Consider the following 21,614-nt stretch of genomic DNA (forward strand, 5'->3'; position numbering starts at 1 on the left):
AGTTTGCTGGGGTTTCTTCGGTGTTTGTTCTTGACATTATCAAGTATATAGGACTGCTGGAAGTTAAACTGAATGCCTTGGTTTTGTCCCATTTTAGCATGTTAGTGTTGCCATTAGTTTTGTCTGCGGTTGACCCATCTTGAGGGTCTTAAGGCTTTAAATGCATTTTAATAAATACTGAATATTTTTATTATCAGATGTGAATTGAGAAAAAAAAGTGGTTTAGATGCATATAATGTATGTATGTATGCGCGAATGTCGATCAAAAAGGATTATGTAAATTATATTGACTGTTGTTGTTGTAAAGTGGTTACACTGTAATTATATTGACTATCCACTATGCTAAAAATTTCAAGGATGTAGTGCAATGTCAAAATAGATATAGGTAAAATATTATTAAAAATGTGAATGAAATAAACTATAGAAATTTTAGGTGAGTATACAACTTATTTTCCTATATACTCGCTTATATCAAATAATTTCTTATGGCTGAGCACAAGGGGGTTACCAATTTCAATGCCTACGAGTTTTACAAAAACAAAATGAAGCACGTGTGAATATGGAATGGGTATCTCTAATTAAAAGCATATTTCAGAATAGATATTTATTTGAATTAAGTTATTTTTATGTTGTTACGAAGATACACAACTTTCACATCAGTAATCGGATATTACATGTGTAGGTATATAAATGTTTTGAACTATGGTAAGATTGAAATATTTTATTTCATCAACAAATCCCATGCAGCATCTTCTTCTGTACTTTTTCCACTATTATTACTTTTATTTGGCACATTTTTAACATCAAGATTGTTTAGCCCTTCACATAGTTTTTGAGAAGATATTTGAAGCTTTGAATTTTTACCTACATATGCGGTTTTTGTATCCTCCGTAGAACTTTTGGATTGTTGGTAAGCATTTTGATATCCGCTTGCGTCAAAGCCTGCCCAGTTGTTATCATTCATTTCACCCAATTGTTGATGGTATGAATTAGACTGAGGAAAATTTGACTTCGATGTATTATTTTCCCACTCCCAGTCACCGCCCCCTGTAATTTGAGGTATTTATTTCACACAATACCTAGACTATTATGTATGTATATGTTCATATATTTGTGACCATAAGCAAGAAGTTTCGATTTGATATAAGTATGTATAAGCTAACAGTTTGGCGACCCCCGTGGAGTGGCGAACTAAGCCGTAACGAAGTTCCAAGGTTCAAACTACGAGCAAGTAGCATTAAAAATATATTGGAAACTTGTTTCTAAATTGTGTCAGGGGCCTTATTACGTAACTCGATTCGAATGGAAATACGACTCGAAAGCCAAATCACATAAACATGTTTTTTACATCGGAACGAAATTTCTTTCGATTAGAGTTACTACATACTAAAGCCCCAGCTCTGAGACCAATCCACTTTCTGTGAAGTGATAAATCATAAAACAAATTTTCGAAACGTAATAAAGTATTCATTATATCAAAGAACACGAATTGCCCCCATGGGCAGTAGTTTGGCAGTTCTTTCAAGTTCGGTCTTAATATTTTCGGGTGTTATCAAACTAAACTACTATTATAAAAAAAAAAATAAATGTAAGGCGCGATAACCTCCGAAGAGATCTAAGGCCGATCTTCTCTTCCAATTTGCGTCGTGCTCCTCTTGATTTTCCCTACAAATTGGCCGGACGGGACCTACAGTTTTCACTGAGAGTTTTTCATGGCAGAAATACACCCGGAGCGCTTGCCGAGGGGCGACCCCGCTTAGAAAAATTGTCTTCTAATTGAAAAACATTATTTCTAAAATTTTGATGTTGCTTTGCCCGGGTGCGAACCCAGGGCATACGGTGTGGTAGGCGGAGCACGCTACCATCACACCACGGTGGCCGCCAAATTACTATTATATCTAATATAATTATTCGATTTCTATTAACGCCATGTTTTACCGTTCATCGGAGTTTATCAAACCAAATTACTGTTATATCATAATGATTCGATTGACTTTAAGGTGATGTCTATTCCGCAGCTGTACTTTCGAATTCAATATGATTCTCACTTTTATGGTAGCTAAAGCATAATCCAATACATGGGTGTGTTCGAGATGCAGCTGTTGCAGCAGTGTTATTTTTTTATTACAGAGCATCACTTTCTCCGGCAAAGACTGAACAGCTGTGGCAACGTAACTCGTTCGTCGAATAAAATGCTGACAATCTATTTATCATAACTATCGAATCAAACACAAGAAAAAAATTTCACTGCGCTGTTGCAGCACATTATCAACAACTTTCCATCAATTAAATACCACTTTAGCAAAAAATACAAGGCGCGATAACCTCCGAAGAGAGTTTAGGCCGAGATTACCTTCCATTTTGCGTCTTTAATTTTCCCTAGAAATCGGCGGGGCGTGCTTTACGACTCCGAACGGCTCTGCAAGAAATTTAAGTTTTCACTGAGAAGCTTTAATTGGCAGAAATACGCGCGGGAGTGTTTGTCAAAAGCGCCTATTAACAGAGCCCTATCAGAAATTAATTGTTTCTCAAATGTTTTGGATAATGATTTCCCGGACTAAAAATACGCTTTTCAACTTTAACTAAAAAATTACTTAATCTGTAATAATATAAACTCTATTTGGTAATGTGTTCCATAGCTTAATATAAGCTGGTTTCTGTAATTTAGTCATAAGTGTCTGTGCTAAACATTTGTTACTAGACTAAATAAATAAATAAATAAATGAAAATTACTGCCGAGGGGCAACCCAGCTTAGGAAACCTTTTTCTAATGAAGAAACTCGTAACTAAATGTCCAATTTTTCTTTGTCCAGGACTTGAACTCAGAACCCTCGGTGTTTTAGAAGGAGCACGTTACCACCACATCACTTGTACTTTACAATTACTTAAAATTTTTGATAATAGGCTTTACTGATCTAAGTCGAGTGTGCAAATAAAACTAAATTATTTCACTATCTTCCCAACGTTTCGCTAGTTTATTGCCAATTTTTCTGTTTGTGGCCGGGATTTTTTAAAATAAATACTCCCCTGCAGATGCCAACAAAGATTAGCGAAACGTTGGAAAGATAGTGAAATAATTTATTTTTAATTGAACACTCGACTTAGATCATTAAAGTATATTATCATAAACTTTAGAATTACTGTTGTCAATATTTGGCCGCTCGGACACACTACATCTTAGATTGTTTATGACCACAAATACATGCACGTGTGCCAATATCTTAAAGTAAGTCGGTGTGTGAAAAATATTCAACCCACTGGCTCCTCATCATTGAATTTATTTAGCCTACTTGAAAAGTTTGACACATAAATATAATGAAATTCGGTATGTTACCACCAACGGAATGTGATCGCTGATACGAATTTTCATTGCATCCATTATTATTGCCAACAGCATTTAATTGATTAGATGGAACGTTACTTCCGCCAATATTGCTCCAACCTCTTTTGCCAATATCTGTCACCTATAACCAAGAGAAATTAATTAAAAAAGAATATTAAGGTAAATTTCTGTAAAATTTGAACATCTAAAAATACAAACCTTGTACGCTACACCAGAAACATGACCCTGGACGGTTTCTAGCAAACCGCCGTCTTTAATCTACAAATTCATGACAAAGAAAATTTAACTTAAAATAAAATCAACAAACTGAAGTTCTTAAAAATTAAAAGAAGAAAAAACTAAGCTATTTTGCTAACTAAACAACGTCCATTTAATTAAATAAACGTAATTGCCAAACAGACCTTTGATGAAGCCAAACTAACAGTCGTAACAGCTTTTTCCTTAGCAGTAGTAGCTATCTTCGATGCACCTGCTGAAAGCATACTCCATCCCTAATTGAAAAAGAAAATTCGAATAAAAAAAATACCAAAAATTGTTGAACAAATTTACCGAAGCTAAAGAGGACAGCGTAGTGTCGAGGATTTCTTGAGATTGAGTTTTAGGTGGAGGATCGCGAGAATAGCCGAAACCAGAATACTTTCCACCTTGGCTGGGAGGCAAATTGCTATACGAATTGAAAGAATAAAATATAACTATGGATGACTATTTTCTAATACTCACTCTGGTCGTGATGCATTTTCTATTTTTCGGCGCTCAAAGAACTCCTCTTTTTGCTCTTTGAAGGCTGATGTATTAAATTGTTGGTAATTATTTGCATTATATCCACTTGATAAGCTTTCTTCCGACTGATAAGCTCCATCAGCGTTACGAGACCCACTGCTTTTAGAATGTGATGTATAACTTGCATTTTTATCTTCGAAACTACTTCCACCGAAAGCATTGGGAACGACAATTTGGTTTTGGGCTTCAACAATATCCCATGGTTTGCCTTGGGCTAAAGAGCTTATTTTGTCGCGATACAAAGCAGCAGATTTGGAATTGTATCGCTGAGAGATTGGTGCACGATCGTCCCAATCGAGTTGTCTTTCGAAAAATTCTCGAGCTTTACTATTACCACCTACTTTCATCTTTTCCAACTCAATGTCCTTCCACTTATCCATAGTAACTGAACGCACAAACGATATGTGCACGCCTAAGCCGCGATGTTTTCCTGAACATTCCAAACATATCCAAATACCATACGTCACAGAAACCCACTGTGGATTATGCGTACCGCATTCAAAGCATTTCTTAATATAATAAGTATATAAAAGCATTTATATATTCATTATCTCTACTTTTTATAAAAACCAACTTACGGAGTTTTCATTTTGTGGCTTTAGCTCTTGTAGAACGCGACGGGTGCGAGGGCTAGCCATTATAAAATGCTATTTACTTTACGGTTAAATCTATCTTTAGGATGGCAAACTTTAGCTCAACATATTTTCGCAATAATCGTGTTTTATTTTTTATTGTCAAGTCGATGGGTGGAACGAATAAAAATTATTTTGTTGACGTGTGCTAATCAGTGCGCCATTGTGAATGATAACATAGTGTACCTATACCAAGTGTGTTCACTAAGCGATAAACGTCAAAACTACAAACAGCCTCGCTCACCTGATGGAAATCTCAGGTCTAGAGTCGCATTTTTAGTCTCAACGACAACATTTTTGACTACCAATCGTATGGACTTTTTCAATTTTTCAATCATTCGGAGCATTCGGTAATGGTATCCATTTTGAATTCGCTGTCATTCCGAATCCAGCGAGTGCCTGTCAGAATGCTTGACAGATAAGTCAACACACTTGTACTTGTACACTATGAATGATAACTAAGTGTGATATATTCTGCATAGACGTCAAAATTCCAGAATGATTGGATCACCTGATTTGTAATTGACTATCGCTATCTCATTCTGCATCTCTCTATCACCCGCTGAAGATATGCGCCGCCATATTGAACACCCTGTCAAAACGCTAAAAAGTAGCCATATTGAACATCCTGTCAGGCAGTTGACACATTCACAATGCAGTGCGCATTGTTTACCATGATGTAATAACGGCAAGGTGGTCTATGTAGTGACAGCTCCTTTTGAAACCTCCCATCCCATACAACACGAATGATGAGAGAAAGGGGAAGAATAGAAGAGGCCGTTTTGTGAAATAGTTATAAATAAAGTACTTTTTTGTATCAAGCCTAAGTACGTTTTTTACACTTTTCATGAAAATAATTCTTATATTAAAGTACGTTTATATAAAAAAAATCAAAAAGATAGTAATTTTGGAATTTAGGATTACGCGAGAAAACAATAATTGAGTGGGAATCTTCATTCATGAAAATCCGTGCCTGCGGATTTATTGAGGAGACTGGTGACCGAAGTCGAAATTGAGGTCACGTGAACCCCAAACGGCGCGAAAGTCTATATGATAAAACAAAAATCCTTTAGCATTTAAAGACTCACCTGGTAAATAAATATTCCACATCATTATGCAGCAATGAAATCTTGTCCTGGTGGTTGGGTTTTGTGTCGCCTTTTTCCTTTAAAATTACCGACCGAAACCGCGCTTCTAATAGAAGGCAATTTGCCTTACATCAAAAAACTAAAGAATTATTGTTTTCGGCACTACACTGATCCTTTCTGGATCTCCGCGCACAAGGAATTTTTTTAAGAAACTTAATCGAAAACAAAAATTAAATGTATTTTGTTTTATTCGGAAAGCGGCGCTCGCACTGTAGCCCGATATGCTGCTATATGTTACTTTACTTTTGTTCCCTCCAGTTACCCCTTTTATACTATCCAAACCGCTGAAAAGAACCGTTTCCATTTGCCGTTTCCCACGGTCTTTCTTTCGTCTATCGCAATCAGGCATGCTTAACCAACGAACCGATATCATTTCGTTACGATAATTAACGTTAATAAACGAAACAAAGTCGAAACAACGTCAAATTAACGAAATGATTTTGTTTCGTTTTCTGCCATATCAAAACGAAATCAAATCGTTTATGTTGATTATTAATTTCAAACTATGCTGGCAAAGCTGATTGATGGCGGAGTCATTAAAGGTGAAAGCATTAGCCAAGCTGATTGCAACTTTTCTCATGAATTTTGACAGTACGAACATTTCTCAGAGTATTTTTGACTTACCACCAACGAATTACACAAACAAATTACATGGAGTTTGTGTGTGTATGTTCGCTCGCTGTTAGCACTTTACGGCTTCACCATGGCTATAGCATTGCCAGCACAATTCAAACATAAAGTATCACGTTTTTGTTAACGTTTTTAACGTTAACGAAAGCTTTTCGTTTCGGTTAAAAACGAGATACAATTTATCTTGATAATTTTTTTTCGATAATATTTCGAAGTGTTTCAACGGAAACGGTGGAAATTTTTTGATAAACGATTAGCTTAACGTTAAGGTGCATCCCTGATCGCAATCATGACCACCCTATATCTATCCCTGTCCTTATTCTCACCATATCATGCATGCCCATCTGGCGATCTTCCCAATAAAGCTTTTTTCGTCATTGTGAATTTATGTGAGTTCACCATGCATGGTGTTTTTGGGACATTTTCATTTGACGTTTCTCGTGTTTACATTTTTGGTAAACACGATTTTTATAAATCGTTGGGTACCCAACAGAAAAAACTGTGAACATAAGTGTTTTGTGTGGATATAGTTTTGGTCTCCAAACCGGTGTTGAACCCACCCAGGGTACTTCTTTATAAGCGCGGCAGAAGGCTGCCAACGCAGAAAGGTGTTCTGTGCAAACATGCTGTGGATACCACCCCTGGTTTAGGAGGGACCCGCTGGTAATTATTCGGTTTCTCGTCATTCACCATCGAATGACCCACGGGTAGACTGACCATCAGTATGGTAATGTGTTTAGGGCTAAACCCATGCAAGTTCACTCCGTCATAACCTCTTTCGTGTTTTCCTGATGGACCGCTTTACAATGAGTATTTTAACGCTATTGCTTGCTGACCGAGATGAGCACTGGAATTGGCACCTGCCACATAAAACAACATATACATGAAAACAAAAGAGCCACCAAACGATATGAAAGAAATATAGTCATTTGTGGAAAAGCTTGACTCTTGTGTAGTAGTTCTTGAATGTAACATTAATCTACGAGCTACAGACGAAGAATATTGATTGTGCTACCATTGCGCATTAACAAAAGTGTGCCTGTGTGACACCTTAAACATTGGCAAGGTGATAATTCTGTCTTCCGATATTATGGTCCACTTGGGAGAGTCACTCTTGGAACGTATCAGTTGGCTGGTGATAGGGAAAAAGGTAGGATTCATCCTCACTCATGGTTGCCTGGTTACACACCCTCCGTACTAAATTAGTGCAGGTGGCATCGCCGAGAACTTTATCCTATCCTATCAGCTGACTTTGTTTCTTCCATCACTAGTAAAAAGAGATGGCAAAAGCAAAACATAATCAACACATTGGTAACTACTGCGGCCGTGATGGTGAATATTGTTTTTTTTTTTATAGCGCTCTAAGCTATCTCTATTGGCAGTCCAATTAACTCAGCGCACAATTCTCTCACGACGCAAGAGTTGAATTCCATACGCCCATCATCAACACTACGACAAAATCGGAACATGGTATGTGTGACAGGGGCATGAGCCAACAGGTGGGTTAAACGAACTGATAAAAACATGGAGGTATCGATTGATCGGGGGATCTAGCGGAAGCGGATACGGAAGCGGGTTTTTTTTTAGCTTTTTTCTCTTCTTGGCTGGCTGCACACGTGAAAGGTGGTAGAAGTCGGAACGGACGGTAAAGTTTCTGAAGGAAATACGGAAATATTTAAATTGAGAAAGAGTTGGGGAAGTTACTTCCAAAATAAGCAAAACAACATCCATTAGCATTATTTTGTGGGTTTGTTCCTAAGTTGTGCTTTGAAACCCACGAAAAGCCAGATTGTAATGCATTTTGGAGCGACGCATACACAACTATAACGTGAACATTAACTTTGCTGAACCATGTTACGGTCTGCTGTTATGGTCTACGGTTACGGTGCAATTGGGAGGTGCGAACACACCTAGTGATTAGTGATGGGACCAAAAAGTTGCGATGCAATAGTATGGAAACAAGAAAGAAAAGACCGGCGATCACTAGCGAAAAAAAAGCCATGCGTTTCCGGCCGTAAAACCAAGAAGGTGAGAAAAATTTTTAGAAACCAAAAAAGCAAAAAGATAGCCACGAGTTTTCCGGCCGAAAAGAAAAAGAACAAGTAATGAAAAATTTGGGGCTCCATAACGAACATACACATGCATAGGCATATATATTTTGCTAATCAGCAAATAAGGGAGAAAAGGAGATAAATAAGTTGGGGGAAAAAAAACCTTGAGCTATGAACCAATTGAAATTCACGCTAGCGCAGATTGGTATTTTGGTCAAACAACCGAATAAGAAAAACTTTGCTGAAACAAAATAGTGCATTAATCAATATATACAAGAGATTGGCTTGGAAGCGGATCGCCATTGCTTGCGCTGCCTATTCTCTATCATCAATTTTGCTGATACGACGGCATCGACAAGTCCGAATTCAAATAACAATTTTATAATAGTACAAGCACAAGCGAAATTGCTATGTGATCAATTAGAAAGCCAACTAACTAGATCAGCTGTTATATCGAATATCTGTTTGTGCCGTCGACCACTGCTTTCCTCAACAGAAGACTCTTAAACCAACACCGCAGCTGATTGGGCAAATAACAAATATAACTGGAATAACTCAACTGTGTGAAGTTGTAGTATCATTGGCATTAACACACTCATCGCAACCCGATTTCAATAAGTTGCACTCATTCCGCAAGACGTTTGAAACTGTACGCAAATTTAGCAATACATATGACTACGTCCTTTGTGACGGTCGTTTGGTAGGACCTGCATCCGGGTTTTATGGCAAGGTACACCAAAACCCCCACAAACTCCATACGCAGCAGCATATGATACAACGCCAGCAACAACAACAGCCGCCACCAGTACGGCTAGACCGAGCGCAACAACCACCAACAGTACCAACACAGCGCGCCCAAGACCGCGCGCCACGAACACCAACCGCGACAACTTAACCAGCAACAACAACGTCACCAGTAACCACGCCGGCAGAGGCCCACGGTACGTACTCTGGCGGCTATGTAAGTACCAGCCATGTATAAACTTAGATACTATTGGATTTTTTGCGACCTGTGTTCTTGCAAATATTTGGCGATTCTGCCTGCTCAAGGTCTCTTTAAATAAAACACATAGGTTTTTTTTTCCTTCCGATATATTTCGGTTACACTACGGTAACCGTCCTCAGGGAACTACAAACGTACAAAAAATTTTTATTAATAAATAAAACCAAAAACTTTACAATAAAATTAATTAAAAATATCATATACATTATTTTACACGTCCTTCCGCCGTGACGTGGAGTTTGGTACTGGTCGTTTGTTTGTTAGTAAATATTTATAGTTGTGAGCGGAATGGTCAATGTTAGTTTTATAGTTCAGTCTAATGTGTTCTGGAGTGTTTACGATATGTAGCATTTCCAATGTAAAGCGCTTATTCTAGTGTTGCTCTTGTTGTAGAATGCTCGCGCTCTCGAAGCTCGGTATATGGCCGCTAGCTGCACAGTGAGACATTAGTGCAGTTTTATGATTATTAGACTGTTGGCAATATTGGCAAATAAAATCCCATGCGGCGGCAAAAACAACGAACCATGTAACAGCGTTTACGTAGGAACAACAAAATCAAAATTAAAAACCAGATTGTCGCAACACATATCAGATTTAAAATATTGCCAACAGTCTAATAATCAAAAGACTGCACTAATGTCTCACTGTGCAGCTAGCGGCCATATACCGAGCTTCGAGAGCGCGAGCATTCTACAACAAGAGCAACACTACAATAAGCGCTTTACATTGGAAATGCTACATATCGTAAACACTCCAGAACACATTAGACTGAACTATAAAACTGACATTGACCATTCCGCTCACAACTATAAATATTTACTAACAAACAAACGACCAGTACCAAACTCCACGTCACGGCGGAAGGACGTGTAAAATAATGTATGTGATATTTTTAATCAATTTTATTGTAAAGTTTTTGGTTTTATTTATTAATAAAAAATTTTTGTACGTTTGTAGTTCCCTGAGGACGGTTCAAGAAGGCCTCAACGGCACTCTATGCATGTAAAAGAATGCTGGGGTGTACGTGGGGCCTATCGCCCTCTCTTTATCATTGGGTTTTTACAGAGATTGTAAGCCCTATTATATACTATGGAGTTCTTGTTTGGTGGAAAGCCACACAAAAAACAACATACCTCAAAAACTTAGATATGCAGACTATCGATGCTTAGCATAACGGGAGCCCTGAAAACAACCCCGACGGCTGCACTGTATGCCATTCTGCACATCCCACCTGTAGACCTGGTAGCAAAGAACAAAGCTTTAACGACCGCAACCAGGCTCGGTGCTTCAGGGCAGATTGAGCGCCGACTATATGGCCATAGTAGTATAGCGTCATCAATCACAAGACGAACGGACTACATGATTCCCTATCTGCGTTTCTACGGTTAGCGCAAGGGTGCGCAAATGGCGGACGAGGCGGTACATGTGTACACCGATGGTTCCAAAGTAGTGGAAGGAGTAGGGTCTGCGGTATACTGCGCTGATCCGCAAATAAGCAGATCCTACAGGCTGCCGGATTACTGTAGCCTTTTCCAAGCGGAAATATTAGCCGTAACCAAAGCAGTAGAAACCCTGGAAGAGAATAGTTTAAGCTGCAACCGTGTTAACTTTTATATTGACAGTCAAGCAGCAATTAAGGCAATAATCTCGCATAGCACAGCATCTAAATTCGCGTTAGAGTGTAAGCAGTCTATAAAGAGAATCGGGACAGGGAGAAGCATACATCTATATTGGGTCCCAGGGCATATGGGAATAGATGGGAATGAAAAAGCGGACGAACTAGCTAAAAAGGGCGCATCCCTTGAAGCTTACTCCGTAGATGTCATAATTAGATTGGGCGAGATTAAGCGAAGGCGAGAGGTGCACATGATCGACCAAGCGGGAAAGGCGTGGGTTCAAGCGCGGGGCTGTAAAGTGTCGAAGATTGTGTGTAGGTCTTACAACCTTAGACTAACACAGTTGCTTCTATCATTAAAAATGGAGGACTGTAGATTCATGACGGGTATTCTGACTGGACACTGCCTTCTGGCGTCTTATGCCTTTAAATTAGGCTTGGTCAGTGATAGCAGATGTAGGAGGTGCGGGTTGGAGGAGGAAACGATCGAGCACGTTCTGTGCTCGTGCCCTGCACTTGCCAGGCTAAGACTCCAGCTATTAGGTGTGATACAGCTGTCAGATCTAGAAGCTTCTAGTATTTGCCAAGAGGACGGAGTTATTTTATAACATAGGTCCTGGTTTTTGATAGGGTTTTTCAGTTTGGTCGTTTAAACAAACTTCTGGTAACACTACGGACTCAATCAGTCTATGTGAGGTCCTCATGGACCGGCCAGTTCAACCTACCTACCTGTTGTTTTACTCATTAAAAATAAAAAAATTATATTCTAAAAAATTGTTTGAAATTTCTAAATTGATTAACAAATTCAACATTTAATTTGCGTGCACACAAAGCGGCGCGACACGTAGCGGCAGCGGCGCTTCACTTTTTAAACGGTTTTATATAGGTTGACTTGACATTGAATTTCGTAATTAAAATTTAAGTAACTTCCCGATAAGCTACAAGCTTAAAACTTGGAATATAGTTCAGAACTTGATGACAATGCAATAATAAGAAAAAAATCGCCGCTAAGTGGCGCAAGGATCGAGATATTCACAAAAATTGTATTTGTGGTCCGATTTCGCTCATATTTGGAACACATAATACATACAAGAATAGAAACGACCTATGAAAAAAATCGCCGCTAGGTGGCGCATGGATCGAGATATTCACAAAAATCGTATTTGTGGTCCGATTTGGTTCATATTTGGAACACATAATACATACAAGAATAGAAAGGGACCTATGAAAAAAATCGCCGCTAGGTGGCGCAAGGATCGAGATATTCACAAAAATCGCATTTGTGGTCCGATTTCGCTCATATTTGGAACACATAATACATACAAGAATAGAAAGAGATCTATGAAAAAATCGCCTCTAGGTGGCGCATGGATCGAGATATTCACGAGAATCGTATTTGCGGTCCGATTTGGTTCATATTTGGAACACATAATACATACATGAATAGAAAGCAACCTATGAAAAAAAACGGCCGCTAGGTGGCGCAAGGATCGAGATATTCACAAAAATCGTATTTGTGGTCCGATCTGGCTCATATTTGGAAATCATATTTGACATAAAGAAATAGAAACCGCTTTAGTACAAAAAATTCACACTAGGTGTCGCAAAAATTGAGATATTCAAAAAACTCGTACTTGGCTGTCCGATTTGGCTCTTTGAAAAAATATTACTAGAAGTGGCATCAAAATACTTTGGAGCACATAAGTTCCAATTTTGTTAGTGAAATTTCTGTAAAAAATTCATTTCCCGGTAGAAGTGACGTAAAAATAATTTGGAGCACATAAGTTCAAATTTTGCTAGTGAAATTTCAGTATTAAAATTCTAGTCCCGTTAGAAGAGACGTGAAAATACTTTGGAGACATAAGTTCAAATCAACGCCCTAGATTGATGAGGAGTGTGATGGCTAGTACCTAGGACCTATCAAATTATTTTCTATCTTTTAGTATGTAATGTTCTTATATTTAATCTGTCATTTCACCCATTTTATTATACCTTGCATTTCTGACAGATCGTAAATGTTACCTGCTGGCGGAAATGCAGCCAACTTCGCTTTTGCTCTGGGGCCTTCTTCTTCCGGTGACAGCGAAACGCAGAGGTTGTTCAAATAAAAATAAAGCAAAAGAAATAAATCAAATCGTTTTAAATTAAAAGGAGCAAATTGCATCCTCAGGTGTGGGGTGCTACCCTATATACGCATAAATAAATATTAGAAGAAAAACTCGAACCATAAAAGAAAAAAAGTGAAAATGCCGCTCACATGTTTTAATACATCAAGCGCATCGACAGTGGAGCAGAAATCTACAGGTACACAAAGAAAACCTAAGGCTTCTGAAAATAGCACCATCGTTGTACGTCCGCCTGCTCCTGGTGCTCCTGCTGCATCTGCCATTTCATCGATCGCTGTAACTGCTGCCACTACCTTTGCCACTATGGCGCCTGTTGTCACCGGCGTGAGAATACTAACAACGTTGCCTGGTATGGTTCCACTCAGCCTCATGTGAATGAATCCGCTGCAAACTATGCCATAAGCCCAGCTATTGCTTCTGACGTATCTGTTTGCCTTGAAGCCACACCATCAAGTGGAGAAATAAACCACATTCAAAAGCAGTTAAGATCATTGAAGCTACGTAAAGAAGTAATGGAGCTCCAAGGTGTAGTCCAGCAATTGGAGTCTGGTCCGGTCGTGCGCATAGGAAAGTACATCCATTTCGACGAACTTGATGCAGCACTCCCGAAGTTTAGTGGCGACAATCACTACGATATAAATCGATGGTTTTTACAGTTTGAAGACTATGCTGATGCTAACAACTACAATGAAAGACATAAATGCCTAGCATTGCGCCGATGCATGACTCGAACAGCGAAATAATTCGTTTTGAACCAAGGCGTAACTGATTACTCCACGATGACGCTTTTATTATGTGCAATGCTCCGCCGTAATTGCTCTCGACAGGAGGTCTATCGACAGCTACGGTTATGCAAACTAAAACCGTCAGAATCGTGTGTCATTTATGTGGTGGCAATGCAATCAATCGCTGCCCAATCGGAGATAATGGAACAGGAGACATTGTAGTGGACGGAATCCCAGACAGCAGCAACAATATAAGCATCTTGTATGGCGCTAATACTATAAGCGAACTCACGCCGAATGGACCGTTACGAGCAACGTCGTCACAGCGTTGGTGTGCGCAAACCATTGAGCACAGAGGTATCAAATACCGCAGTAAAGGCAAACACTACTGAACATCTTTCCACTGTACGTTGTTTCAACTGCTCGCGATTCGGACATTATCAGAGTGCCTGCCCAAAGCCGCAAACGCCCAGCCGGGTCATGTTTTATTTGCCACCAACTAGGACATATGCATCGCAATTGCCCAAAGAAGAAAAACGAAACATCTCAAGTTGCAGCCGTATCCATGGATGACTATGTTCCTTTAGAATCTCAGCAAGAGGTTAGTGTGGCCTTTTACAATAAAAATTTAATAAAAACGTTAAACAAAAAGTACCTTCTAGAAATACTGAATTAAATAATGAAGATCCGGAAAAATATATATCTGATTCGATTATTAATAAATTTGTTGATGGTGACATAAGTGTTAAATTAGATGGTAATTAAGGCCCCATTACTGATACTTAGCATAGACTTGACTTGACTTGGAGTAAACTTGACAACTTAGCCTTGAATATACTCCACTTAGCTCATACAATCTGGCTCATAATCAATAAATGTCAATTTGTATGACAAAATGTCAAAATGAAATGGAAACAAACAAATGGCATCTCAAAATGTAAACGTCACTTAGAACTTACATAGAAAATCAAAATTCGACAGACTTCTAAGTCAAGTTAAGTGTTGCTAAGTTTTGAGTAATCAGTAACATGCAATGTTCATTTAACAGAACTGTAAGTGACAGTTCTCAAGCCAAGTCAAGTCTAGTATCAGTAATGGGGCCCTAAAGCCCCCATTACTGATACTTAGCATAGACTTGACTTGACTTGGCGTAAACTTGGCAACTTAGCCACGATTATACTCCACTTGGTGCATAAAATCTGGCATCATAGTCAGCGTTGAAATTTATTTTTAAATAAATGTCAATTTGTATTACAAAATGAAATGGAATCAAAAAAATGGCATCTCAAAATGTAAACGTCACTTAGAACTTACATAGAAAATCAAAATTCAACAGACTTCTAAGTCAAGTTAAGTTTTGAGTAATCACCCTACAAGAACACTGACTATCATATGACTATCATCTGATTGTCAGCAATGTCAACCTAACGATCAGCGCCTCATACAAACTTAAGGGGACTTGCGCAAATGTGATGTAAACAACTGTGTACGTGTGAGTTTTTGTCTCCTTCTTATACACCAACATCGCCTACTGATTAAGTATATAGCCATACTGCTCACTCTCATTCCTTTTCCTGGATCAGTGCTGACACTCTAACTATCAAAAAGTGTCATAAATGATAGTTTACTGTAGATATCAGGTTTGACTGTTATACTATCATAAATGACCATTGTTATATTCCGCCAAAAATGAAACAATGCTTTTTGCTTTTTATTTACTTTATTTCATTACGTTTTTAATTTTGTACGTGATAAAAGCATACGTGTTTATTTGTTTAAAATAAATAGTTTTATAAGAATTCGAGTTCAAAATGTTCAATTTAAATTCAGAAAATAACAAAACAACAGAAGAGCGCTTTCCTCATGCGGAAACACATTTAAAAATGAATCAACACTAACCACTATTATTTTTCGCGTATCAATTTTTTGAGTGCACCCCATACATTCCGCCAGCTTTTGGTATTTTTTAATCACCCCTATTCTGCATTTCGATTACGTTCCCGTTCTACGCTCCGCTTCAATCGAAGTTTGGTATTCTGCATTACGACGGAATCGTAAAGATAAGAGGAAGAGCAAATGATTTTTCGAAATCAGCTGTTGGTACGGAATGTGTGAACATTGGAACAAAATCAATTAAAGAAAATTTGTAAAAAACACTGAAAAACGTTTATATTTTATTATCCACGCCATTTTGTACAAAAAAAGCAATAGAATATATTGCCGCAGTGTTATATTTTTTTGAGTGAAGTTCTTTCATAATTGTAAGTGTGTTTTTGTCGTTCTTTTGGCCAATTCCCTGCCGTGGCCACCAAGTTTTGTTAAAACGGATTCCTGCACGAATATAGTTGACATTTTCTGAATTTTAGGGATGCTAATTTCATTGCACTGGCCTAAAATACTTTATAAAGGTTTATTTATTCTTTCCGCACGGATTGTTTACGTTTTCGCTTCACCTTCCTCTACGCCGGCAGCTTGCTTTGGCATATAACTAGACCCAACGAACAGACACAAATTATAGCTGTCTATTATAATGGAATCAATAGCCGCGGCATTATTTATGGAGTTGGAAAGCAACGCATACAAAAATTGCCAGGCAAGAATGGAAAGGCAAATATTGCGAAATTTGTGTAATCCATTTGAGATGAGTGACGAATTGTAAGAAATTGAACTTAAGAGTGGTAAAGTTTAATGACTTATTTTCTTATTTAGGTTCAAAAATAACTTTCGACTTAACAAGTATGCTTTCAAGTATGTGTTAGATACTTTTGCGGGGCAAATACGTCCAAGGACTTCGACATCGACATGTTGTTTTTGACCTGGAAACATATAAAAAACAATCATCATCAATCCTTCTACGTTTCTTAACAAGTTTTACTTATATTTTTGTCAAAATTCTGTTATAAATTAATAAAAAAATAAAAAGAAAATATTTTTCCGCCAACTAATTTGCAACTTAGAAAAACGGAACTACGATCGAAATGCAGAATACAAAAAATCGAACGATTCGAAGTTGGATCGAAAGAGATTGGAACACAGAATACCAAAATTGCCAAATCGAAAAAATTCCAATCCAAGTCGAAATGCAGAATAGGGCTGAATATTATTTTCGATTTTTTTTTCTTTTAGCATGGAGCTTTGAAATGCTCTCTTTTTCATTTTTTAAACTTATTTTTTATATGGTTTTCGTCGGTTGAAAATGGCGGAATTTAAAAAATAACAAAACAACCGTGATAATCATTTGAATGTCATATGACAGTCAGTAGTGACAACATGATTAAATCGGAAAATCTGTTCTCGCATACATAAAATTCCGTTGAGAATTATGTATCTGTCTCACATGCATTATGGTATGTGCTGTATGTTCTTTTGTTCTGTACCATGTGTCCGAAGCTTTCCCAGTTTCAGTCCTTTTTCATGATTATAGGCTGTCGTTGGGAACATGCGGACATGCGTGAGCGAACAAAGGAACATACATAAATTTGAGTATCAATGTTTACGTCATCGCAGGATCAGCATTGTCAATTACAAGTGTGAGTGTATTAGTAAAACTATCAGCGTTTCTTGTAGGGCAGTAACATGCAATGTTCATTTAACAGAACTGTAAGTGATAGTTCGCAAGCCAAGCCAAGTCTATGCTCAGTATCAGTAATGGAGCCTTAAGCCTACATTAAGTGAAGTATATGACAGATGTGATCATAATAAGCAGGACTCAAAAGAAATGGGCAATTACCCCTATGATATGACGGATCTGTTTGATTCAGCTGTGAAAGAGATAGGGGCAATAGATGAAAGTGTTTTTCAGTCGGAAATATGTAGATATAGGGCCTAAACGAGAAACAGGGGGTAGTAATGGAAGTGTGGTCTAGTGAATATTTATCGCCTACATCAATTGAAAAAAAAACCGTATGACTATAAAATGACAATCCGTACAACGGATGATATACCTTTCTATTCTTTGCCAAGACGATTATCGTTTAAGGATAGGGAAGAGGGAAGATCACTGATGATTTAATGAAACGCGAAATTATACGACCTAGTAACTCCGCTTATGCTTCTGCGATTGTCCTGGTAAAAACAAAGAGTGGCGAAACTCATATGTGCATCGATTACAGAGCTTTGAATAAGAAGACAGTACGCGACAATTTTCCATTGCCCCTAATAGACGATTGTATAGATTATATGTCGTGGAAAGGGAGTGGTTCACTCTCTTGGACTTGAAATATGGGTTCAATCAGTTAGCAATGGATGAGGGATCTATTGCATTAATATCTTTTGTCACACCACAAAGGCAATTAGAGTACCTTAGAATACCATTTGGGTTGATGAATGCACCGGCTAATTTTCAGAGATTTGTCTATAACATCTTCCGAGACCTAATTGATACAAAATAATTGTTGTGTATATTGTTGACATATTAATAGCGTCAAGTGATCTTGAAAGTCATATTAAGATCCTGCGTGAAGTGCTTAGGGGGACTTATGAAAAAAATTGCAACTTTAACTTAGGAAGTGCAAGTCTTGCTACAACGTCATTAAGTATTTGAGTTATCAAGTTACTCCTTCAGAATACAGCCTTCGAGGATCCATATTAAGGCAATTGCGAATTAACGATTTATATGGCCACATTAAACCTTCAGGCCATCCTCCCTCCCCATTCCATGAGGAGCTTGGGGTCGCCAGAGCCTCGTCTGTTAGTGAAAAGGGATTCGCCGCTCGAAGGTGAGGTTGACAATTGGGTTTGGAGAAGCTATATATTACGCTGGCAACCTGAAAAGGTTGCGCTACACAACACCTTGAATCTGGTATTTTAGTCGCCTCTTACGACGGACATACCTACCGTGGGTATATTCTAACCCCCCTAACCCTCTGGGGTACAATAATTGCTGATGTTGACATATGTAGCTGATATCAGCTGATTTAGTTGTTTATTGTTTTTATATTCACAACTATTTGTTTACTTTCAACACGGCCTACATTTATATAACATCATAATTACATTTTCGGCGATTTCCCTGTCAGTGGCACCGGTAATGGAACGCAGTAATTTGATACTAATTACAGGCCCGCCAGGTAAACAATTGAAATGGTTCTTTGTGCCAAAATAAGCAATATTTTTAAGGTGTGGGCAAGACAACATTGGTTCTAAAAATATGCGATGAGCTTAAAGAAAAGTTTATTTGCCGTGGTTTCGTTACCGAGGAAGTTCGCAGTATAGGTAAGGCCTGCAAGCGCATCGGATTCGATGTGCGAACACTTCACGGCGAACGAAAGCCATTAGCTAGGTGGGTAGGTATGTCATATATGCTGAAGTAATTCTAATTTCAATTTATTTTAGAGAATGCTCCCAAAACAACTACACAATGCCAAAAGTTGGCAAATATTCAGTTTACGTTAAAGATTTCGAGGATCTAGTTTTACCTTTACTTACCCAACCTACTACAAAATCCTTTCTGCTAATTATTGACGAAATCGGAAAAATGGAGTTAAAAAGTAAAAAATTTGAGGCCATAGTGAGGACCCTAATCAACAAAGTCCCAATTTTGGCAACCATACCATCTCAGATGAGTCACCAAATACCACTGGTTGAACATTTAAAATCGTCGCCTTCCACTCGAATATTTGAAATAAATAAGGGTAATCGTGATAAGGTTCAACATGATATTATAAAGTATATTGACAGCATTTTAAAAAGGAAATAAAGCAACAATAGGGTTTTTATGATACTTCCCCTTGAGATGATTGGCTAGACTGGGACTTGGATTCACGAATAGAACGTTTTCGGGAACGCTTTGGAGACTTTTCGCAATCCATTTCATTATAAGTTTGTTCAGTAGCACGCCATACCATTTCTTGGCGTTGCACAAGTTCTGGATATCGTTGTTCAAATTCTTTGTTAGGAGCTAGTAATAGCTCCCACTTTTTTTCTGAATTTAAACGTGCAACAGAGTGAAGAACTTCAGCAGCCTCATCAGGCGGTAGCTGCGTGGCGGAGATGACTTGACGCCGGTATACGTACTTAACACGAGAAAATCTGTAAAGCTACAAAAATAAGTATTCAACACATGTAAATATGAAATAGAAACAGCGTTGGTTTACCACATAATCTCGGGCACGTATCATAAGATCGGATGATACACCATTTGAATTTGATATTGTATCTGCAGGATAAATTATATCGGATTGCGGTACCCAATTGCCATGAATCAATACCCCCATTTGGGGTAAAGCACGTAAAACTTTCTCGTTTGGAATTTTACTATCACTGCATTCCTGGAGTATGGCATTTATATCTTCAAAACTCATCATTCGTACTATAAAATAAATACAGCCTCATGAATAATTGTCTTTGTAATAACATCCAATAATACTACTCACCGTCTTTTAAAATTACTTTCAGTTGGTCTACAAGGGGCATTGACTTCAAACGGGATTTGCTGATAACCTTAGGAGGAAGTACAGCGTCTATTCCTAAATCTTTTCCGTCGTCCGGTAAAAGTTTTCTTACATATTTATGTGAGTCTAGACCCAACGCTAAGTTTATTTGTTGGTTTGTTGCAAATAACTTTTGCCTTTCAAGTTCTGCGGTAGGAGATATTCGTGGATGCCAATACGTTTCGCACCACGATTCTTCATTGCTTCTTTTGACATAATTTGCATAGCCTAGCTTTTCTTTAGTTTTTGTCTTTTTATTTCCAACGCCGGATTTTGCGAACTTCACTGTTACCTGCTGCAATTCTTCCTCATCATCTTCATCATTTAATGCTTTTTGTTCGGCTTTTATACGCTTATCTTCTTTATCGAAGTGTGAGAACGATGGCCGTAACTGCAATATGTTTGCCAAAGGCGTGAGGTGCAACTCTTTATCAGAAAGAATTCCAACGACATATTTGTCAACATTGTCCAGGGAACGGCTGCTAGTAAACGCTTGTTTATCCATTATGCCACGTTTATACGTTGGACGCTCACCTTTCAATTGACCTTTACCATCGGAAGCCAAAGCGAATGCTTCACCTTTGAAGCGATCATAGAATTGTGACTCGGTATTTAATGCAAAATCAACTTTTACCTCCTGATTCACAGGTTTCACACAGCAATTTACCACTGCCGCATTATCGAAGTTGCTTATCTGAGTTTTGGTTGGGTATTGAAAGAGATACAGGTTTTCCTGTAGATTTTTTGATAAGTAAACGGGAATCTGTAAATTATGCAGTTGGTCAGAAACGAGTATAGTTCTTCATACACGTAGATATCAAACCTCTTCCACTATCACATCATCATCGTCGCACCCGTCCAACATTTTTGTGAATAGTTTTTCTTATTACGAACTATAAAAACGTACTTAAATACAAAACAGATGTTTTGCGACGGTGTCACCAATAACTAAAGATGAAAAGCCACACATCTCGATATTCGTGTAGTCGATTTTATCAGGCATCGCACATCACAATCATCCTTATCGCGAAGTTCACACGGAAAAGTGTTCGCTTTCACTTTTTTGCTCGGTTAAACTTTTTCCGCCTATCGGCAATTTCGGGCGAACAAAAGTTCACTTCGAAACAGCT

The 21,614-nt window shown here is 38.1% G+C and overlaps 3 protein-coding genes and 1 long non-coding RNA gene across 4 annotated transcripts in view; 2 read left to right on the forward strand and 2 right to left on the reverse strand.

The window, feature by feature from the left end:
• LOC137253605 (uncharacterized) overlaps positions 1-14,753 on the forward strand; it is a 37,663-nt gene extending 22,910 nt beyond the window's left edge. The window contains exon 2 of the long non-coding RNA XR_010953842.1: positions 13,211-14,753. This is a non-coding gene — a long non-coding RNA (uncharacterized lncRNA). The remainder of the gene's footprint in view (positions 1-13,210) is intronic.
• On the reverse strand, positions 549-4,933 carry ArfGAP1 (ADP-ribosylation factor GTPase-activating protein 1). The gene is made up of 7 exons (XM_067790854.1): positions 4,702-4,933; positions 4,064-4,632; positions 3,893-4,007; positions 3,745-3,834; positions 3,542-3,601; positions 3,335-3,464; positions 549-1,047 (listed from the first exon to the last, which is right to left on the reverse strand). Exons 1-7 carry the CDS (start codon positions 4,759-4,761, stop codon positions 722-724), a joined length of 1,350 nt encoding a protein of 449 aa, XP_067646955.1. The 5' UTR covers positions 4,762-4,933; the 3' UTR covers positions 549-721.
• A 3,131-nt stretch (positions 14,754-17,884) lies between the features above and the next one.
• On the forward strand, positions 17,885-19,775 carry LOC137253607 (nucleoside-triphosphatase THEP1). Its single transcript, XM_067790856.1, has 3 exons — positions 17,885-19,122; positions 19,172-19,334; positions 19,388-19,775. Exons 1-3 carry the CDS (start codon positions 19,083-19,085, stop codon positions 19,749-19,751), a joined length of 567 nt encoding a protein of 188 aa, XP_067646957.1. The 5' UTR covers positions 17,885-19,082; the 3' UTR covers positions 19,752-19,775.
• On the reverse strand, positions 19,697-21,488 carry Polr3E (RNA polymerase III subunit E). The gene is made up of 4 exons (XM_067790855.1): positions 21,308-21,488; positions 20,428-21,247; positions 20,149-20,363; positions 19,697-20,091 (listed from the first exon to the last, which is right to left on the reverse strand). Exons 1-4 carry the CDS (start codon positions 21,347-21,349, stop codon positions 19,768-19,770), a joined length of 1,401 nt encoding a protein of 466 aa, XP_067646956.1. The 5' UTR covers positions 21,350-21,488; the 3' UTR covers positions 19,697-19,767.
• Between the last annotated feature and the right edge of the window lie 126 nt (positions 21,489-21,614).

This window comes from Eurosta solidaginis, chromosome 5 (genome assembly GCF_040869045.1).
Source record: "Eurosta solidaginis isolate ZX-2024a chromosome 5, ASM4086904v1, whole genome shotgun sequence".
Lineage (NCBI taxonomy): Eukaryota > Metazoa > Arthropoda > Insecta > Diptera > Tephritidae > Eurosta > Eurosta solidaginis.